We start from the raw sequence: 19521 nt of genomic DNA, 5'->3' as shown, positions 1-19521 counted from the left end.
AGACTGGGGACAGTGGGAGTCCTAGACTGGGGGTAAGTTGGGGGAAAGCCAGCTGATATCATAGGACTGGTGGGAAAGATGAAAAGCTGTGTCATTATTAGCGTAACTGAAGCCACCAACCTCTCTTGAGTCTCAGCTGTGTCCTCTTTATGGGGTAACAACTGATAGTGTCATCCTCATCAGTGGGAAGATAGACAGCTAGCCTGTCTTAGCACTTAGTAGGCACACATTAAACTTTGCTTTTCATCCCGTCTAAATTATACGGATGGTAACCGTTAAGATAATCCCTCTATAGAAAGCTCAAGTCCAAGGACAAGTGACCAAATCTAAAGGAAATAACAATGACCACCACAACAAATTCCTTCTAAAACAACAAAGAAGCAAGTTAAAAATTATTCTTTGCACTGACTATGTGACATGCAATGGCTTTGCAGGCCAAGATGGATATGGGTAAGGTGAGAAAGAAAAACAGAAAAAGCAATTGAAAATTTCAAAAGGACCAGGAAGGCTTCTCTGTTTCATCCATCCGGGAGTTAATGATAACACAAAAGACGTGATCATTCGCCCAATGCTGACAGTGGGCTAAGCCCCATATTGGACCTGTTCTTAGGAGCTTTGCAGACTGCTGAAAGCAGAGATCTTTTTTTTCTCTCTCTCGTATAAGGATTTTTAAATTTTGCAATGTGACAGCACTGATTTCTACAATGCACTCAGTTTGTTTTTTTTAAAGAAGAAAACAGCACGTGTGTGTGCACACGAATGTTCTCCCAGAAAGAATTCCTTCTCCCTACCCAATATTCTGCTCCCAAGCTCCCCTGTCTTCCCACCCTCCCAGTCTGGCCCCAGTTCCCTGGAATGAAGGAGGGGAAGACTGAAGGGGATTTGGGTTTTCCCGCTGAGAAAGGGACATTTTCTGCAGCCAGGTCAGTGTTCAAAGGGCTAATGCTCTAAGGAAATTATCCAAAGGGGAGAGGCAGTTCAAGGTTATTAAGTTATTTTCAAATGTTGTCTGGGCTGCTGCTGACCTTTGCGAAGGCCACAGGATGCTGCTTCCTAGGGGGACAGGATAAGAAGCAATTAGAGAAGCCTAGGAGAGGCCTGAGGAATGTTTGAGAATTCACACATACCCCTAATTATGTGGGAACTCCCAAAACAAAAATAAACTAATTTGATCAAGGACATATTTGTGTCATAGGAAACATTCTAAACATGTAGCTACTGCTGGATGTATCTGTGTGAGTGTTTTCCTACACATCCGACACTCAGGATCTCGTAGCTGTCAGTTAGACTTCAACTCCCTTTCAGAGAAGAGAAGGAAAGCTAAGTCATATTCCTTATGTGCCAGAAAGTAGAATGGGCATGAGGTTAAGCAAATTGTTTAAATAACACAGAGTATGATAAAGCTGGGCTTCACACACGGGTTTATCTGATGTGACAGCCCGTGTTTTTTCCTAGCACATGATTATGGAACAAAGTGTACATTTAAGAAAGTTAAAAAAGAAAATGAAGAAAGAGCTGGAAGGTTTATTTTTCTTCTTTTAGGGAAACAGACCTATATACATTTTATGCACACTCTTACATTCCCGAAAGTGCCACGAATGAGGCAGGGGACGTGAATGCTATACCTGTTTTTGCTATCGAGTTTTTGGCACATATACAACATTCTGTTTTAGTTGCCATGTATCTGTGTATATGTATCCGTGCTGCCAACTTTAAGCATTACATGTAACATACAGAATGTTACAAAAATCTTCCTTAAAATAAAAACATATCAATGTCATTCTCTTAAGATTCAGGGGCCACTAGATCCCAGCCCGCAAAATTGATACTGTATACAAATGCGTAGTGAACACAGTGGTTGGTCATTTCAAAGCCCTACTGATAGCTAGAAAATCAGAAGCAGGAAAAAAAAGATCCCAGTCCAGTTCTGTAGAAACAAAGAAAGCCAGAACTCCAAGCTACTTCTCCTTCCTTTTTGTTGATGGGGAACCTCAGTCCCAGACAAGCTCAGTTATATCCCACATCATATTGTTAGATAAACACAGAACAGAAAGTAGATCTCAGGATTTGGTGTATTCCATTCAGACTCGCATGCTAAGGATTTTCTCCTAGGTACTCACTAGAGGAGACATGATTAACTCCGTAAAAGACTCAGCATCCTTTCTCATATTAAAGTTGATGTCTAGAGGATATAGGAGACCCATTCGGGCGGTATGTCAGAACTGACACAAAGATCCTAGCAGATTTTATGAAGGTAAAAGTAGCCAGCAAAGTGTAAGGCCTGTGCTGCTACTGGTGTGCATTCCTTCCTTCATTCCAGTATCTAATGAGCACGTGGTGTCAGTGAGGCACTGGGCTGGGAAAGAGATACAGCACCTAACCTTGTGAAGTCTGTTATTTCAGTCAAGGTTACATGTTGTCGCTTATGAAACTATAAGAAAGGTTGTGTGATTTTTTTAAAATAAACTTATGAGACACAGAAGATACCAACATCGACACCTGCCAACAAGGTCCACACAACCAAAGGCCAAGATGGGGACTCCACAACAATGGTGTCACATTCAATCTCTCTCCGTTAACAATTTAAATGGAGTTGTTTCCATGATTATATCATCAATTATTCATTACTGACTATTCCTTCATTGTGGTTCCAAACCTTAATGAGACTCAGCTAATGTGACCTTTGGAACCATCAAACTGTGGAGGAGAAAGCCCGGCAGAGAAGACTGACCTCTGGGTTATCTCTGTGTACTAAAGCCTTTTGAAAAGTCAGAACACCAGGCTTTTGGCAGCGATTTCACAAATTTAATTACCCACAGATATTCACCAGTATCCTCAAAGATTGACAGCTGAAATTAGACAGCTGATTTTCTGTTATATCCACTTCCTATTATCATTGGTGCTAAACAGTAAAGTTAAAAAAAAGGTTTAATATTATTTGTCCTTTATCCTGAGAAGATTGATGGTGCGGTAAGAATTCTCAAGGGCGATATGAAGATCCGTTTTCATTCCTCTGGAAAACTGTTACAAACAATTTCTGTTTCAAAGTCAATATTCATAAAAATCAGAGAATGTCAGGGCTGGAAATGACATGTGATATCCTGTGACTCAGCCCCCTTAGATGACTGATGGAGAAAGTGAGGCTCAGAGAATGTAACTGATTCACCTGTGGTCAAATAGCTAGCGAGGGAGGGCCTGGCTGGTTCAGTCGGGAGAGCATGTGACTCTGGATCTCAGGGTCATGAGTCTGAGCCTCATGCTGAGTGCAGAGATTACTTAAATAAATAAAACTTAAAAAAAATAGCTAGTTGATAGCAAAGGCAGAACTAGACTTTGAGCCTTCTGATGCCTGGTCTATTTACTAGTTTCATAGAGCACATAGCTGGGCCAATCTTAACCAACATTTAAACTGAATGTCAGAAGATTGGTATCATTCCTAGAACAGTGAGGTATCAGGAACGAGACATAGGGGAGTATTTTCTAAGTTGTGTGAGAACTGAGTGAGATGATTCCTTTTCAGAAATATCAAATAAAAGCCATGCTGTCTAGTTAACAATAGGTTTACAACCTATCAGAAATATGTACGAACCCTTCCACCCTGCACAACGGAGTCCCAAACCCTTAGACACTTCACTTCCTGCCTCCTCCCTTCTCTATTTCTCAGGCTTATTTTTTGCAAGCTTTGCAATGAGCAGGCGCCAAAGAACTGAAGTCTCTGTATCACCTTAAGGAATGTACATGTGTTCTACTCAGACTACTTTTTGCCTTACTTGGGCATAGGCAACATCCGGGGAAGGGTGTAAACTCTGTAGCGCTCAGCCAATGAGGAATCAGAGGAGAGACTTGCTCACGAGGAGATAAATTGTCTGCTGTAACTGCCCCAAGTGTGCCTGTCCATCAGACACCCACCCTTGCGAGAATGTTGATTAAAGCCTGCTTCACTGTGCTCCGAGTCTCCACATCCCTCCTTTGATTGGGTCAGGGGGCTAATTTCTTACAGTTGGGTATCATAATCCGGTGTTCATTATGATCAGAGCCTATCTCTTTCACAGAAACTGTATCCGCTGCAAACCAGCCAACACGAACCCTTAGCACATGGGTTGCTGTTAAAGCTGAGACCCAGCTAATTGCTCCTTCCTCTCTATATAAATACAGATACTGAAATAGCAAGCAGGAACTCAAAGGAACAAATAAACTCACCCAAACTTGAATCAGAGCAACTCCTGGCATAAATAACAGGGAGCTAGAGCAAGAACATGGGTGAGATATGCTTTAAATATGGGAGGGATTTGGAATCTGAAAAATTGCCCAGAAAGTGGTAATTGAGGCAATATGGTACAGAGGAAGGTGGCATCAAAACTCAGATGCTACTGGAGTTAGGGAGCAGGGGTGCTTAAAATTAGAGGAAGATCCATCAGTTTAATTGAGACTAGATCAACAGGATACAAGAAGACAGAAACACCAAAAGGTAAGTCTAGGGAGACAGCCACAATTCCCTGTGGAGAGTCAAATATGGGTACTAGTAGAGCCAGAGGAATGGTAGCCATGAAGACAGAAGACTCAGAACCTCAACCGGCAATTTTGGCAGCAGACACCACAACAGTAATAAGAAACGTTGACTGGAACGACAGTTGGCTTCAGTCAAGGGGGTTTTATGTTGCGTTTTGCTAAGCAGGAATCACCAGAAAGCTGTGAGCAACTCACATGCAAAAGGTAAGTACAGACACATGCCTGGGATTGAGAGGGGAGAGAAGGGGAGATCAAGGTCATGAGACAACATCTACAGCAATGTATGCAACATCCAAAATAACCAGCGGGAAAAGAGAGGCACTCTTTTTTTTTTTTTTTTAAATATTTTTATTTATTTCTAGGAGAGAGAGAGAGACAGCGTGAACAGGGGAGGGTCAGAGAGAGAGGGAGACACAGACTGTGAAACAGGCTCCAGGCTCTGAGCTGGCAGTCAGCACAGAGCCTGACGCGGGGCTCGAACCCACGAACCGCGAGATCATGACCTAAGCGAAAGTCGGACGCTTAACCGACTAAGCCACCCAGGCGCCCCAAAGAGAGGCACTCTTATGGACGTGAACTGCTTCTTGAATATTGTATGTAAAAAAGAGCCAATCAGTTAGCATGTTTCCCAGAACCCCCTTTTTCACACTTCTGTGAGGTGCTTCAGAGATATTTCGAAAGGGAACTTGATGAAATGCCTTACTGGTGATTGAGTCAGCAGGTTTACTACGGAGTTTCATTAGTGAATGCCTCCCAGTATTTAGCAACTGTATCACCTTTAAAAGAGGAAAGGACCAGCTTGTGTAAAAACCAAATCCTTCCTAAGGGCCAGATGGCAGAAATATAAGGTCCAGCATTTCAGCTGGTATTACAGAAAAGTTGTAGCAAACCAACCTTTAGCCAGAACTAATATAGGTAGAACAGGCTATGACCTCAATTTGTTTCCCCATTTCTGCACCAATGGGAGAAAGGAAACAGCATTTACTTCCTTCATGACTGACGGGAGACTACAGACAATGCTAACAAATTTAATAACCAACATTTGGGCCATTCCGGTCATGACATCCCAAGGAAGATGTAACAGAGCTGGAAAAGATCTAGGGAAAAGCAACTGAGGTGACCAAGGGGAACACTTGCCTTTCATTCAAGGACAGACTAAGAACCTAAAAAACGATTAGAATGTCTCAGACTGGGAAGATGAAAACGAAAAGGGGTTGTAAGGGGATGTGAGATTAAAGTCTACTTTGGGGAAATGCCTGGGTGGCTCAGTTGGTTGAGCGTGATTTCTTGATTTCTGCTCAGGTCGTGACCCCAGGGTTGTGGGATTGAGCCCTGCATCAGGTTCTACACTAGCAGTGCAGAGGCTACTTGGGATTCTCTCTCTCTCTCTCTCTCTCTCTCTCTCTCTCTGTCTCTGCCCCTCCCCCACTCATAGGCAGGCATGCATACATGCTCTTGCTCTCTCTCTCAAAACAAATACATAAACATTAAAAAAAGTCTACTTTGGGTAAACATCCTTGTGTCCACTGAATTCCACAGCACTTCACTGGGGCCGACCCTTGAGGTTAAAAAAAGGCAGACTGAAGAGAAACTGAAATACACCTTTATTTCTTTAAGTAGAAATCAGCAAATTAATGCAAGTTGGTCTACTGCAGACAAGGCCGAAGGGGAGAGTGGAAAAAGTTTAAGAAACCACTGGATAAGCCCAATGCCTGCTGGCTGATGACGCATTAGTAAGAAATGGTCAAGATGCATCCTAATTTTTTAAAGTGAAAATTACTTGGTTAACTGACAAACGGCCACTGGCATCTACATGTGGGGACAGAGTTCTGGGCTAGCTGCCCTGTCGGTCTGCCCCAGTGTGCTAGTTCCTATGCTCATGTTATGTCATCTTTTCAGGAGCATACTGCATACAAGTTTGGGATTCCTAAGTTCTTCTGACAGTCCAGAACACGGAAGAATAATTTTCTAACTCATTAAGAAAGCAAGAGAGTCCCAGCTCTTGGCTCCGTGCAGTTTCCCCATATGGGAGTATGCAACATAAAAAGGTGAAAGAAATCCTAACAGAATGCAGCAGCTGGTTAAAGGCTATTATATTGAAATTTTCATGAGTCTGACAGTAGGCCAAAAAAGTACAAAATGGCAGAGAGTGGAAAAGGCAGTTGTAACAGGTTGAACATTGTTGGTGATTATTTTTTCAGTGGCAATGAAAGCTGTAATCAAATAACCTGAAAGAGATACTGACAGTGGTAAGAGAGACCCCAGGGAGAGCGAATATGAAAACTGTACCAATGATGAATGCCATGGACTAATAAACTAGACAAACATGTAGTGTGAAGTATCAAAATCAAGATTCTTAGCATCTTCTGAAAAGCTGGTGTCAGGATGCAGGCATAAACGCCGTCTGATTTGCAATCTAGAGCAGAAGATGCTGGTCCTGACTTACAACCTCAAGCATGAGTGCACAACTCAACAGCTAACTGGAATTATGTTACTGTTGCAGAAACCTCTGGTTATTTAGGTGGTCAGTTTATCCCAGCACCGAAAGGGAAAAAGGATGAAGTATGAAAAAAAGATCCAGAGGAGACACCTGGCTTTGTGCCTGGAAGCAGGCGGTTAGAACTCTTGAATGCAAGTCTACACAAACAAGATAACAAAGAGGAACAATGGGGTGGGGACTGGGTGAAGTAATGTCATTATAAACATATGAGTAGGGTTACCTGGGTGGCTCAGTCGGATGAGTGTCCGACTTCGGCTCAGGTTATGATCTCACGTTTTGTGGGTTCGGGCCCCATGTCTGGCTCTGTGCTGACAGCTCAGAGCCTGGAGCCTGCTTCAGACTCTGTCTCCTTCTCTCTCTGCCTCTCCCCCATTCGTGCTCTGTGTCCCTCTGTCTCTCAATAATAAATAAATGTAAAAAATTTTTTTAAAAAGTACAGTGTTGCTACTTGTGGATACATAAGGCATCTTGAATTATGAATGATGTTCGCCAGTGCGTCAAGTCCACTGAACCTTGTATGTCAAAGTAGTTTGCTATCAAAAGAAATTTTAGACAACAGTAATGTATAATAATGGATCACAAATGACATCAATAATCGGTTTGTTGACAATGTATGTTTTCTGAACATGTGTTCTCCCTACATGAGCTTAACATTTTAGAGGTACAGTTGAGAAATTATATAATCTCTAATTTCCAATAGATTCTAATTCATAAAAATGTTTATTTATTTTGAGAGACAGAGAAGAGTGAGCCAGCAAGGGAGGAGCAGAGAGAGGAAGACAGAGGATCCTAAGCAGGCTCCGTGATATCAGCCCAAAGCCCGATGCTGGGTTCTATTTCATGCACTGTGAGATCATGACCTGAGCCGAAATCAAGAGTCAGATGCTTAATCAACTGAGCCACCCAGATGCCCCAGGAGATTTTAATTTTTACAGACAGTGTTCTCCGTAAAGTTTCAGGGGTATTTTTGAGAAGTTACATAATTTCTCATTCCCAGAAACCAATCACTTCTGAGGGTTTAAGGTCCATATTCCCTTTTCTACTAATTTTTTTCTGTCTGGAGTTCTATGTCTCTTACCATTAAATCAGGAAGAATGATAGTCCTAAATTAAAGCCAAGATTTGAGCTCTTTAAATAGGTACCTGGAGAAAGTGGAGTGGGTTGAGGGGGCATATCAGCAGCTAGTTAAACAATGGAAAAATAGAATTGCTATGATTTTTTTTAAAATAAGAATTTATATTAATGATTAAAGTAAAGAATTTAAAAAATAAAGATAACTTTTTAAAGAAAAGCTGAGATCTTAAGTTTTATAATTTGGACAAGCCCATTCAATGAGTCACACTCGTCGATTCTTAGAGCTACAAAGAACCTTAGTCCAACTTCTTATTCTATAAATGAGAAACTAAGGTTTGTATAGGGCAAGTGACATGCCCAGGGCCACACAGTCAACTCAGGAGAGAGACAGGACTAGACCTCACGTTTTCTTGTTTCCACATCTGCACCAGTACCAGTACTGTCCCCATGATCTTTACGTCAGTGAAGGAGCACTGGACGATGAGGGGGAATTTGTGTCCTTTTTATTTTTGGACTGAATTCATGTTCACTGCCACACAGCAGTGTACAGGGAGACAGTAAACATTTAGGGAAAGGACAGTGGGTGGGGAGGTCCCTAGGAATCCCCGTGAGATAGTTAATAAGCTGCAAACGGTAATGATCTGGAGAATAATTGCTTGCAGATGTTTTGGGTTCTCAGGTGGTCCAACAATCTATGGTACAGAAGAAGACTCTTTATCCAGTAAAGACTGTCTCTTTATCTATCATAAAGGAATCGGATAAAGTGAGAGCTTTATAAACGGGATGAAGAAGTAGCAAGTCCCAAACATCTTAGAGATGAAAATCTGTGATGACCAAAACACTGGAGATGACTGGGCAGAGTTTGAATAAAATGATTCCACAAAATATACAATGGATGTAAAGCCATACAGTGCATGTCTCAAAGTCAATTTATCATCAATGAACCACGCAATTTAAAATAGGTATTTAAAATATGTAGGGTGACTTAATAATCACAAGGAATAAAAATAACACAGATTAAAAATAAGAAAAATAAAATGCAGGATCAAAGCAAATTGAAGGAGAATTTTTGAAGGTAAGAGACACTTTGTCTGGGAAAATTTAATAAGACAAAGCTTTCCTAAAAGATCTGTCTCTCCCTGAATAGCCCAAAGAATTCCCTTATCCCCATTCTTCTGAGTTAACAGGATTGAGGCATGCGATCTAATTTCTGGAGAATGGTAGTCATGAAGATCTAGGATTGCTGTGATTGCTTTAGAATTGAATTATGAAGAATTGATGTGCAGGGGAAGAACAGAAGCTGACCCGATAAAAGATGGCGGGCCGAAACAATGGGAAAACATGGAGTATTTTTAGTCAGACTCATGGCGGAAGCAGGTTCAAAGCCTTGAGCTGGTATTGAAGATTATTTCATGAAGCCGATTAAATTAAATTATTGAAAGAGCAGCTTCAAAGTTAAATTGAAGTTGAACTCTATCGCACAATCAATGAGAAACTGTTAAGGTATCATAATGACTCGCTGCCCTCACTCCTCTCCTCTGCGTGTTGACCCAATGTATCATAATTTGTATTTCACACAGCATCCTGCAGAAGGTGCTTCTAAGCACCTGTATTCCTTTGATGGACACAACGGCCCCAGACAACAGTATCACTCTGTTGTTATGTGAAAAACGCTGAGTGCTATGTATCGAGAATTAACACCTCAGCTCCACAAATCCGGACCCGCTGCTGACTGACTGCCTTTTGGGTACATGAAGTATTTATTCACCTAAAACACTGTGTGTACATACAGCTGCAGAAATCATCCATCTTTGCTGAAAAAGAAACGTGGGAACACCCCTAAACAAACGACTCTGTCCTTATAAATATTCACTCTCACTACTTGTAATATTATCTGCAGCTTTTTGAGCTACTGTGGAAAATCCACACTCCTTCCAATCACAAAACACAACAAACAGGCGGCATTAAATGGATTTTTCCTAAAGGCAGTTCCCTATTGCATCAGCACATGCGCGGCGTCATGAGTTGACCTTCCAAGCTTCCTTGGAGAATGGAGAAGTAGGTATTGTAAGCCATGTTAAATCAGTCACATCGTAGAAATAAATTCATTTGTGAATATGCAGATTAGTCACAATAAATGCTCCTTTAGGAATGTGCTGCTTCCGACTTACTTGATATAGTAGGGCACTTTGTTTGGTGAGATGGCTCTCTCCCAGGGACCCTGGACAGAAGCTGAAAGAAAAAAAGAAACCCAGAAGGTCAAGTTCACCACAAACAGGAAAAGACAACATTAATCTCCAGAATTACAATTTTACACTGATATTGGTCTGTTTGCTCAGTTGCCCATGAAGACAGGACGGATTAACCTGCTGTTCTGAAGTTTCTGTCCTAATCTAAGTGAAACTGAACTCATTCAGGCACAAAAATAAATGCAAAGGAAAAAAAAAAAAAAACCCGTTCCAGCGCTAAACCTATAGAACAGATAAGAAACTGAATGAGTCGACGGATGACGGATGGATTTTCTCTTATGTGTCTCTGTTGGGTGCTTTCCTTATAGCACTTCCTGTTGCTGCTTCTCAATATCTTTTACTATTTGACTGACTGGGTTTTATTAGTTTAGCAGCTAAAACATCCCTGCGTGATATAGTTACATGTTAAGTTCCGGAAGCTAAAAGACTACACTTATCATTCTTCTATGCTTGTTTTCGTCTTTGTTCGGTTTAAAGAGAATCCAATTTCATTGGCCAATAATATGTTTAATTGGTGCCACAAAATATCAGCCGATCGGCATGATCTTATTGAAAAAAACAACCCAAAGTCAGAGAATGGCACCTGATACCAGAGTGTAATAAACCTTCTGCAGTGAATGATGAATCCTATAGGTGAAATTAAATTTCACATACTGGGAATCTGTTTTCTAACGACCTTATTGTGTAATAGTCCAATCAATCATCTTTAAATTGTATTTTAAATGCTTAAATTGTTGTCGGGGGTGGGGGGGTGGGGGGTTCATTTCCCAAGGGGGCTGAGCTCTGAGAACACCTTTTGATCTGATGGATGCGTTTGATCTGATGGATGTTTCTTTCTTTAAGACAGAATAATTACATTAGGATAAACTATACCATTTGTTCAACACCAAAATCTTCCCCCGGAATAGAGTTTTTACAAAACCGGAGTTTTGAGAGAGAAAGAATATCATCAGGAATACAAATATAAGAAGCATGCTTAGTAACATCTAGCAATTGTATGCGGATGTCCATTTTCCCCCTGAGTTTTCGTCCTGCTTATAATTTGTAGCATAGCTGATGCTGACCATTATTTCCTCCTCTGAAAAGCTTCCTTCTAAATTAGCCTCACAGTAAATTCACGCCACAGTAATTGAGATGTAAGAAAATGTCAAAGCTAATATATCCTTGACTACACTGTATAATATGAAAGAACAGCTCCTAATAAAAGTTAACTTCACCCACTGCCAGACAATTTAAGGGTAATGAAACTACAGATTCTTTGTTTTATATAGAGCAATAGAGGGACTGAATCACCCAACCTTTGACCAGGCATTCTGCTTGGTACCTTGGTGATACGTCATTGAAAAGATACAGGACGTGGATTTGTATTTAGCTGCTAATTAAGCCTTTTCATTCTGCTGGGCAGGTTTTTAATATGGGGGGAAAAAGACATTTATCCGCTGCTTTGAAGTAGTCCCTTGCATCCTATCTCACTCTGTGGTTCTTTTTCTATTCTTACCCCTTCTGCCTCTCTCATTATCTGTCCTACTCTCCTTTTGTTTGTTTTTCTTTGCTAGGATACAGCTCTCTTGCCCTGATAAGGTGATAAAGTAAGATCTGATTTGAGAACTTAGGTTGGACTTCCTGACCTACCTGGGGAGAGTCTGATGCTATGGAAACGTGAAAACCCAAGCTCTCTCACTCTAGGAGGAAATGGGATAGAGAGCCAGAAATCCTAGCTCTTGTCTGCTCAGCATACCCCCCCTCCCCTCCCGTTAAACCCCTAGCATCGCAGAAGAAAGAAGAGAATTTCAGAGAGTGTCTGGTCCAGCTCTCACTGGCTGCACTGCCAAGCCTATAAATGCCTGAACCGAGAAACAAGGGCTATTCTTTCCTTACAGGTGTCTATGGGCTGAATCCGACCATTTCTGTCATTGTTCTTTTCCAGTTCTTTATATTTCTAACGGTTCAAAAATTACTTCTGATTGGGAGGGTGCTGTGGATGTCCTCTGATAGCAGAAGAGTCCATGTGGATTTCCTGTAATATACCTAGGTATCTCTTAGAGACAAGTGCTTGCAGAGGTCTACTGGCTGCTTGGGTGGCTCCCGGGGGCTCTGCCTGAATGGAGCAAACGTCAAGCAGAAAATCTAGCCACAGACAGAGGAAAAGCAGCGATGCCCAGCGGGACTAATGGCTGGCCGTACACTGAATACCTAGAGTTGATGTTGCATTGTTACCATTAAAAGGAAAAAAAAAAAACACTAAAATGCCAGAGGAGTACTCAGGACAGGCTTAAACTAAACAGGTGAAAGATGTAAGAAGAATATTCCCAAAGAATTCTAACTTCCAGATCAACATGAAACTTTAAGCATTTATCACTGTAGTTCTCAACTGTCAATCTTTCATACAGAGCATGAAAATTTATATGCATGAAAATGTATATAAAAGTGTTAATTTTTTAGTTTTTAAAATAAGACAAGCCATTTGTCTTTCTGTGTAGCTATCAAATCCAATGGTCAAGTTCCATGAAGTTTTTGTGCTGAAAGATGTTTTTCCCCCTTTGACTCACAGTTTACAGATGCACGTAGCAAGTGCTTTGCAGTCATCATGTAAAACCCTAAAATTTTATACGAAAACATGTCCTTGATGCAAAAAAAAAGGTGGGGAAATAACTATGGCTTTCCCCCATTCCTTCCCTGCCCCATCACCACCAAAGACAAACACACTGGAACTACGTGCTTTGGAAATAACACACAGTCCAGTGAAGGTTCTGTGTGATTAGATTCAGGGCTCCTTCTAAAGAGACTGTTCAAAGGTTGTCGGCAATTTCACTTGGGGCTGCCAGAAGATTCTGGTACTGCGTATATTTAAAAGTTGATCAAATATATGGTAACTCTTATACGTGTGTCCCCAAATTATCATTTCATTTCTTGCAGGAGTGCCGACACCAAGGACAGCTGTTTCTTATCTCCGTGTGCCAGCGGACGCTTGTCATCGTGCACAAAGCTAGACTCCGCAATAGGCACGCACATCTCTTATGCCTCATGTGTCCATTTTTAGTAGCCCATCAAAAGCAGATTTATTGGCAAATAGTTTTTATACGACACTGTGCTGTCCTCTGGTATTTTCTTATACAGATGTTCCTCTAACCACTATGTGTAAATCCAATGCAGCTTTGTGATTCAGATTCTTGAGTGTAAAAATCATCTATTATCATACGGCACCAGCACCACGGGGTATTGTCTCCTGAATTTCAATAGCAAACTACACGTGAGTTTATTCATTCTAAAACCAACCTCTGAATTTCCTCTTGCATTACAGATACAGTATATTATTAAGAGCCAGAAAGGGTAGCACTTCTACCTTCAAATGCTTTTCTTCCCTTGAGGTGACAGGATTCAATATTGTGCCCGAGGTGGTTTTGAAAATCACAGAATCACAGACGCCATGCTATGGAGGCGAAGTTGTTATTTCGACCATTTTTTAATGCATGATGAACAGAATGTACGAAGCGATGCACCCTGGTGTTAAGCCATAGTTTACTTGACACAGGGGCCTAAACAGAAGATTAAAAAGAATACTGACCTTATTTAAACCGTGCCAAAAGAGCACTCTTTGGAATTCAGACCCAAAGACGTTCATTCATCTTTCTACTTTTCTTATGTTTTGTGGATTTGGTGCCTGATAACATAGTTTGGTCAGAAGAAAAGTGGGGCCAGATTATAAGAACAAATAATACAGCCTGCATTGGAGACTAAATAGAGACCTCACCTACGGGGTTAAAAGAAAGACATAAAGGAAGATGGCTAGTCACAGGTACTTGGCTTCCCAGAAGTGTGCCTGTCCCGGTAATGGTTTGATGGCCACAGTCTATCAAGGAGATCTACTCTAGACCAATGTTTCTCCATCTTTTTCTCTGGATGCCCCCATGGCCCCCTGCTAAGTATCTTATTTAGATATTTTTTCTTCATCTCCCTCCCTCTGTCCCTGATGAAATTTTCATGCCACAGATATACTATATGTCTGTTGATGTACTGTGTGTATCTGTGCTTTACATAAAAAGGATACGGTTTTTCATTTCCTAGGAACCAATTTTTGTCTCTTTTGGGGCAATATTGTTCCCACTGAAAAGGCTAGATCTAGAAGGGGTGGCTGGGAGGGAGGGAAGGAGAGCCTCTCCTGTGCCTGCAACAAGATCCCAAGTATGACCGTCACCATGACTTGTGAGGTATTACTATTTTCATTTTGCAAATGACCAAACAGGTAAGATCACATGGACTAGGGTGTCTAAGGTCCAAGTCACTAAGTCTTAGATCCTAATTTTTGTTTGTTACTCAAGTCAGATGATTCAGGAAGTGGAGAAAACAAACACGTGGCATGTCTACTGTGTGCTCCACACTGTGTGTTCCCTAATGTCATCCTCCCAAACACCCAATGAGGTTGTGCTATTCCATTATTACACATGAAGAAAGGGAAGCTCAGAAAAGGTGGATAAACTAACTCAGGTCATGGAGCTAGTAAAGGGCCAATCTGGGATTACAACCAAGTCTGTCTAGTCTTTGTGCTTTATTTATTATTATTATCATCATCATCGTCATCATCATTATTATTATTATAAGTAAGTGTCATGCCCAGCACAGAGCCCAGTGTGGGGCTTGGACTCACAACTCTAAGATTAAGACCCAAGTTGAGATCAAGTCAGACATTTATCTGACTGAGTGACCCAGGCACCCTCTTTGTGCTTACCATCTGTGGTAGGTAACAGGTAGTCTATAAATATTTGCCAAACAACTGAGTAAATGCATTCATCCTACAAGAGAATATAATGTCTTCCAGTCTATGTTCTTTATGCTCTGGTGTCTAAATTTACCCTCTACATGATTTCCACCTAACGACTTTCGCGGGGATGCTGTAACAGCTTCACTGTCACCAGATCCTGGAAGGCCTCTTTGGAATTTCCCACAGTTTTAGTGATGATTAGAAAGAGCTGCCATTTATTCTGCTCAAAATCTTCCTCCAGTCTGCATCCCAACAATCTGTAACCTTTACCATTAGTCTTATTCTGCTGTCAGCACAGAGCCTGATGTGGGGCTTGATCCCACGAACTGTGAGATCATGGCCTCAGCTGAAATCAAGAGTCGGATGCTTAACCACTTGAGCCACCCAGGTGCTCCGAGACTTATTTTCATCCAAAAGGCAAAAACAGAGCCCCAGTCCCTAAAGAAACAAAGCAATACTCATTATTCAGTCCAGTTTTACGGAGCACCTACTACGTACCAGGCACTTGGCAAAGTGCTGGCACTGATCCAGTAAACAGACACCGTTCCTGCTATTTTGCATTTCAGTCTCTGAGGATATTTTCCAATGAACACAGCTAACATTCCAGCATGAAAATCAATCAACTGCTATCTATTGAACACTCATTATGTGCTCAGCCCCATACTAGGTATTTAAAGGCAGGGGTGGAGTAGGATGCGATGGGGTGAAGAAATAGGTCTTAACAGGTCCCGTGCCTTTAGGACATCATTATTTAAATGAGATCAAGTTTTAGAAGAACATATATTATAACAAAAGCGTACCAGACAAAGTCCTGGCCAGAAAAAGATGGCACATTCCACCTTTTGAGATGGAGTTTAGTAAAAACAGACCACAAAGGTCTGTGCAGAGTGTAGGGAAATCACAAGGGATGATATTAAAAAGAACAAGGAGCTATTCGCATCCCTAGCTCTGAGGGATAAGGAGAGCGAGCCATTACTGGAATAGAGTGGGAGAGGGAGAAAGAGGAAGCAAGACAAGGGAAGGGAAAGAAGGAAGAGAGAGGAGGTGAGAGGGAGAGAGAGAAGAGAAAAAGGAGAGAGAGAGAATAATGGCCAGAGCGGTAGTAACCAGGAGAATGGAAGCCATATTGGCTGCAATGCCCCAGAGGCAAAAACAAAGACAAGGATGACTTGAAGTAGGTTTGAGCTGTAGTTCAAGGAAGTTCTGGTACAGGACCCCGAAGCGAGGCAGGGAAAGGAAGAAAACTGATAAAAAATCCAGGACTGCTTTGGGGACCTGAGGCCCGCTGTAGGAGAGGACTTCAGCACAGAAGACACTCTAGAGTTGTCCCCCTCTGCCCACCTCCAGGTGAGCGGTAAAGGAACTAGAGTATTTATTTACTACTGTTTGAGGGTTACTCCTGGAGCATGGAGGAAGGTGCTCATTAAGTCTCTGGCCTGCCACTTGTGCTTGGTGAACAAGCTCCTATGGACAGAGAAAGCCTTGAAGGCCGAGTCACAGGTGTGTGTAGCTGGAAGCCTAGGTTTGGTGTGCCTGGACACAGTGAATTCCAGAGGGCATAGAGGCAGAGCCCTGACAACATATGCTACACAAGATATGCACTAAGAATGACTGAGTAGTAAGATAGGAGAATTCTGGGCCCCCGTGAATATGTAGTCACTATTCCAGCTTATCTCTGGATTTCTTTCTTTCTTTTTTTAAATTAATGTTTATTTATTTCTGAGAGAGAGGGACACACAGAATCCAAAGCAGGCCCCAGGCTCTGATGTGTCAGCACAGAGCCTGAAACGGGGCTCAAACCCAGTCACTGAGATCATGACCTGAGCTGAAGCTGGATGCTTAACTGACTGAGCCACCGCAGCACCCCTCTCTGGATTTCTATATGAAAACCTTATATAGCTGTACTTGGGATAAGCCACTGTTATTGTTATGTGGCCAATACTGCTTCTGACCCAATCACTCCCATGCATGTGGACCATCTATATCTGCTCACATCATTCCTGGATCACATTTTAAATGGCTGAACAGCATTCTGTTAATGGCTGCACCGTGATTTATTGAAGAAATCCCCTCTTTGGGAAAATGTAGATTGTTTCCAGTTTTTCACTGTTGTGAGTAAGGCTGCAATGAACATTTCTGTAGATAAATCTCTGCACACAGTTTTGTCAATTTTGTTAAGCAAAATTCCTTGAAATATATTTATTTCATTGAAGGCTATGAACATGTTAAAGGCATTTTATACAAATTACACTCCTGCCAGCAGGAGTCTTTCTTTATCGATCCAGGTAGAAAGGGAAAAATCCATTTTTGCTGGTCAATGGCATTTAGTCGGTATAATTCTTAAGGCACATTAGATATACTGCTTGATACAGATTATTTGAGAACATGCGTCTCACACCCCTTCCCTCGATGATAGACTGTAGACTTTTTGAGTTCAGAGAGGCACTCAGCACATTGGCTTTCTGTCTCAAAGGCCAGCCCAGCATCTTGAGACGTACGTGGATCAAGTAGAAAGTGTCTAGAACAGAGATTCAGAAGTAATAGATTTAATTCCTAACTCCACCATCACTCCCTGATCTTAAGCAAGTCTTGTTCTGTCCCTGAGCTTTATTTACTTTATATGAAAAATAGGAATAATGATATCTCCCTTGAGGAAATACCGTCAGGATAAAATGAGAAAATGGATATGAAATTGCTTTGCAAAATGTTAATCACCATACAAATAATGTTTGTAATCACATACCTATGGGATGTTGTCTGAATGATGGTAATTCTAGAATCAATCTCCCTGCCTCAACTAAGTGGCAGTTGTCTTCATCCCTTGCTTCCACTCCTAACTACTAGTAATGTGCCACACACAGGATAAAGTGTGGCAGACAGAGACGCCTTTGAACACTAACTGCCTGGGCTTATGGGATATCGTTCTCTATCTTTGCCTAGACCAATGCCATCTGCCCAACAGATCCTTCATTCCTGGGTAGAACATTTGCCCACTATTCATCAGCATGAATCAATTAGTCCATATTTGATACAATGGGAAAGAGAGGGCCAGAGGCCACTTTACAATAAGAGGATTATGCTGATGAAAAGATAAGAACAGTGTTCTTGTGCTACCAGGTATAATGGAATGGAGGCAGGAGAGTGGAGTTCAGTAGGTTGTTCCTAGGTGAATGTGGCGTCCACACAAAGTGAGAAATCACACATGACTCTATACTTCTAACATATAGTTACTGGGCAACTGGCCATTTCAGGGGCAGGAAAAATAAGCTGGAAGGTGAATTTCAGATAAATTACATATTTAGGTTAAAATATTTGGAAGGTGGGCCTTTTCACTGAAACTCAGGTGAAAGGACAAGACTGTAAGTACTAGATAGAAGCTAGAGCTATAAAAATGACTGGATTTGGGGCGCCAGGGTGGCTCAGTCGGTTGTGTCCAGCTTCGGCTCAGGTCATGATCTGATGGTTCATGGGTCTGAGCCCTGCATCAGGCTCTGGGCTGAATGCTTGCTCAGAGCCTGGAGCCTGCTTCGGTTTTTGTGTCTCCTTCTCTCTCTGTCCCTCCCCTGCTCACGCTCTGTCTCTCTCTCTCAAAAATAAATAAATGTAAAAAAAGAATGACTGGTCTCTTGTAGGAAAGGAGACTGTTAAAAGAAAACTGTACCCTGGGAACTTGGCCATAATGGTGGCACCACTAAAAAAGCCTCCAAAGAAAAACAACACAGAAACTAGAAATAAAGTAGGGGGAAACATCAGAAAGACAGCCAGATGGTGAGATATTATGAGCACATTGGGTTCCAGTGCACTAAGGGCAGAGGAGAGGAAGATGTATTTGGTCACAAGATCACTGGTGACCTCAAGACAGCAATTTCACAAGCGCCGTGAAGGCTGAACCAGATATGGAAGTGGAAGTAGTGGGTAGACAGAAGGAGGTAGCAGGATTAGGTCCTAACCAAGCAATGGAGAAGTTGTGTCTTAAAGGAGGAAAATGTAAATGGAGAGGGGGAACATCTGAAGGCTGGTCATCGCTCTCTCCTGTTCTGTAAACTAGCTCACTCAATTCATTTATTTAAGGAATTTGCTTAGCATCCTCTCTAAAATATTAATTTACACAAAAAACTTATTTCACTTCTCAAGGTCATAATCAAGATTATAATACCGTGCTTGGGACCTCATCAAGATAAAAAGCTTCTGCACATGTACCCCAATGTTCATAGCAGCACTCTCCACAATAGCTAAAACATGGAAAGAGCCTAAGTGTCCATCAACAGATGAATGGATCAAGAAGATGTGGTTTATCTATACCATGGAATACTACATGGCAATGAGAGACAATGAAATCTGGCCATGTGTAGCAACATGGATGGACCTTGAGGGTGTTATGCTGAGCGAAATAAGTCAGGCAGAGAAGGACAAATATCATATGTTTGCAC

The 19521-nt window shown here is 41.6% G+C and overlaps 1 protein-coding gene across 4 annotated transcripts in view; it reads right to left on the bottom strand.

The window, feature by feature from the left end:
* DMD (dystrophin) overlaps positions 1-19521 on the bottom strand; it is a 634325-nt gene that overhangs the window by 193060 nt on the left and 421744 nt on the right. For all 4 annotated transcript variants that reach the window (XM_039248767.1, XM_039248768.1, XM_039248770.1 and 1 more), the window contains exon 12: positions 10255-10315. In XM_039248767.1, the coding sequence (XP_039104698.1) occupies positions 10255-10315 (61 nt within the window). The remainder of the gene's footprint in view (positions 1-10254; positions 10316-19521) is intronic.

This window comes from Hyaena hyaena, unplaced genomic scaffold, assembly GCF_003009895.1.
Source record: "Hyaena hyaena isolate Hyena2069 unplaced genomic scaffold, ASM300989v1 scaffold_318, whole genome shotgun sequence".
Classification (NCBI taxonomy): domain Eukaryota; kingdom Metazoa; phylum Chordata; class Mammalia; order Carnivora; family Hyaenidae; genus Hyaena; species Hyaena hyaena.
Note: the sequence above shows the minus strand (reverse complement) of the source record. Positions and strands in the feature narration are given on the sequence as shown.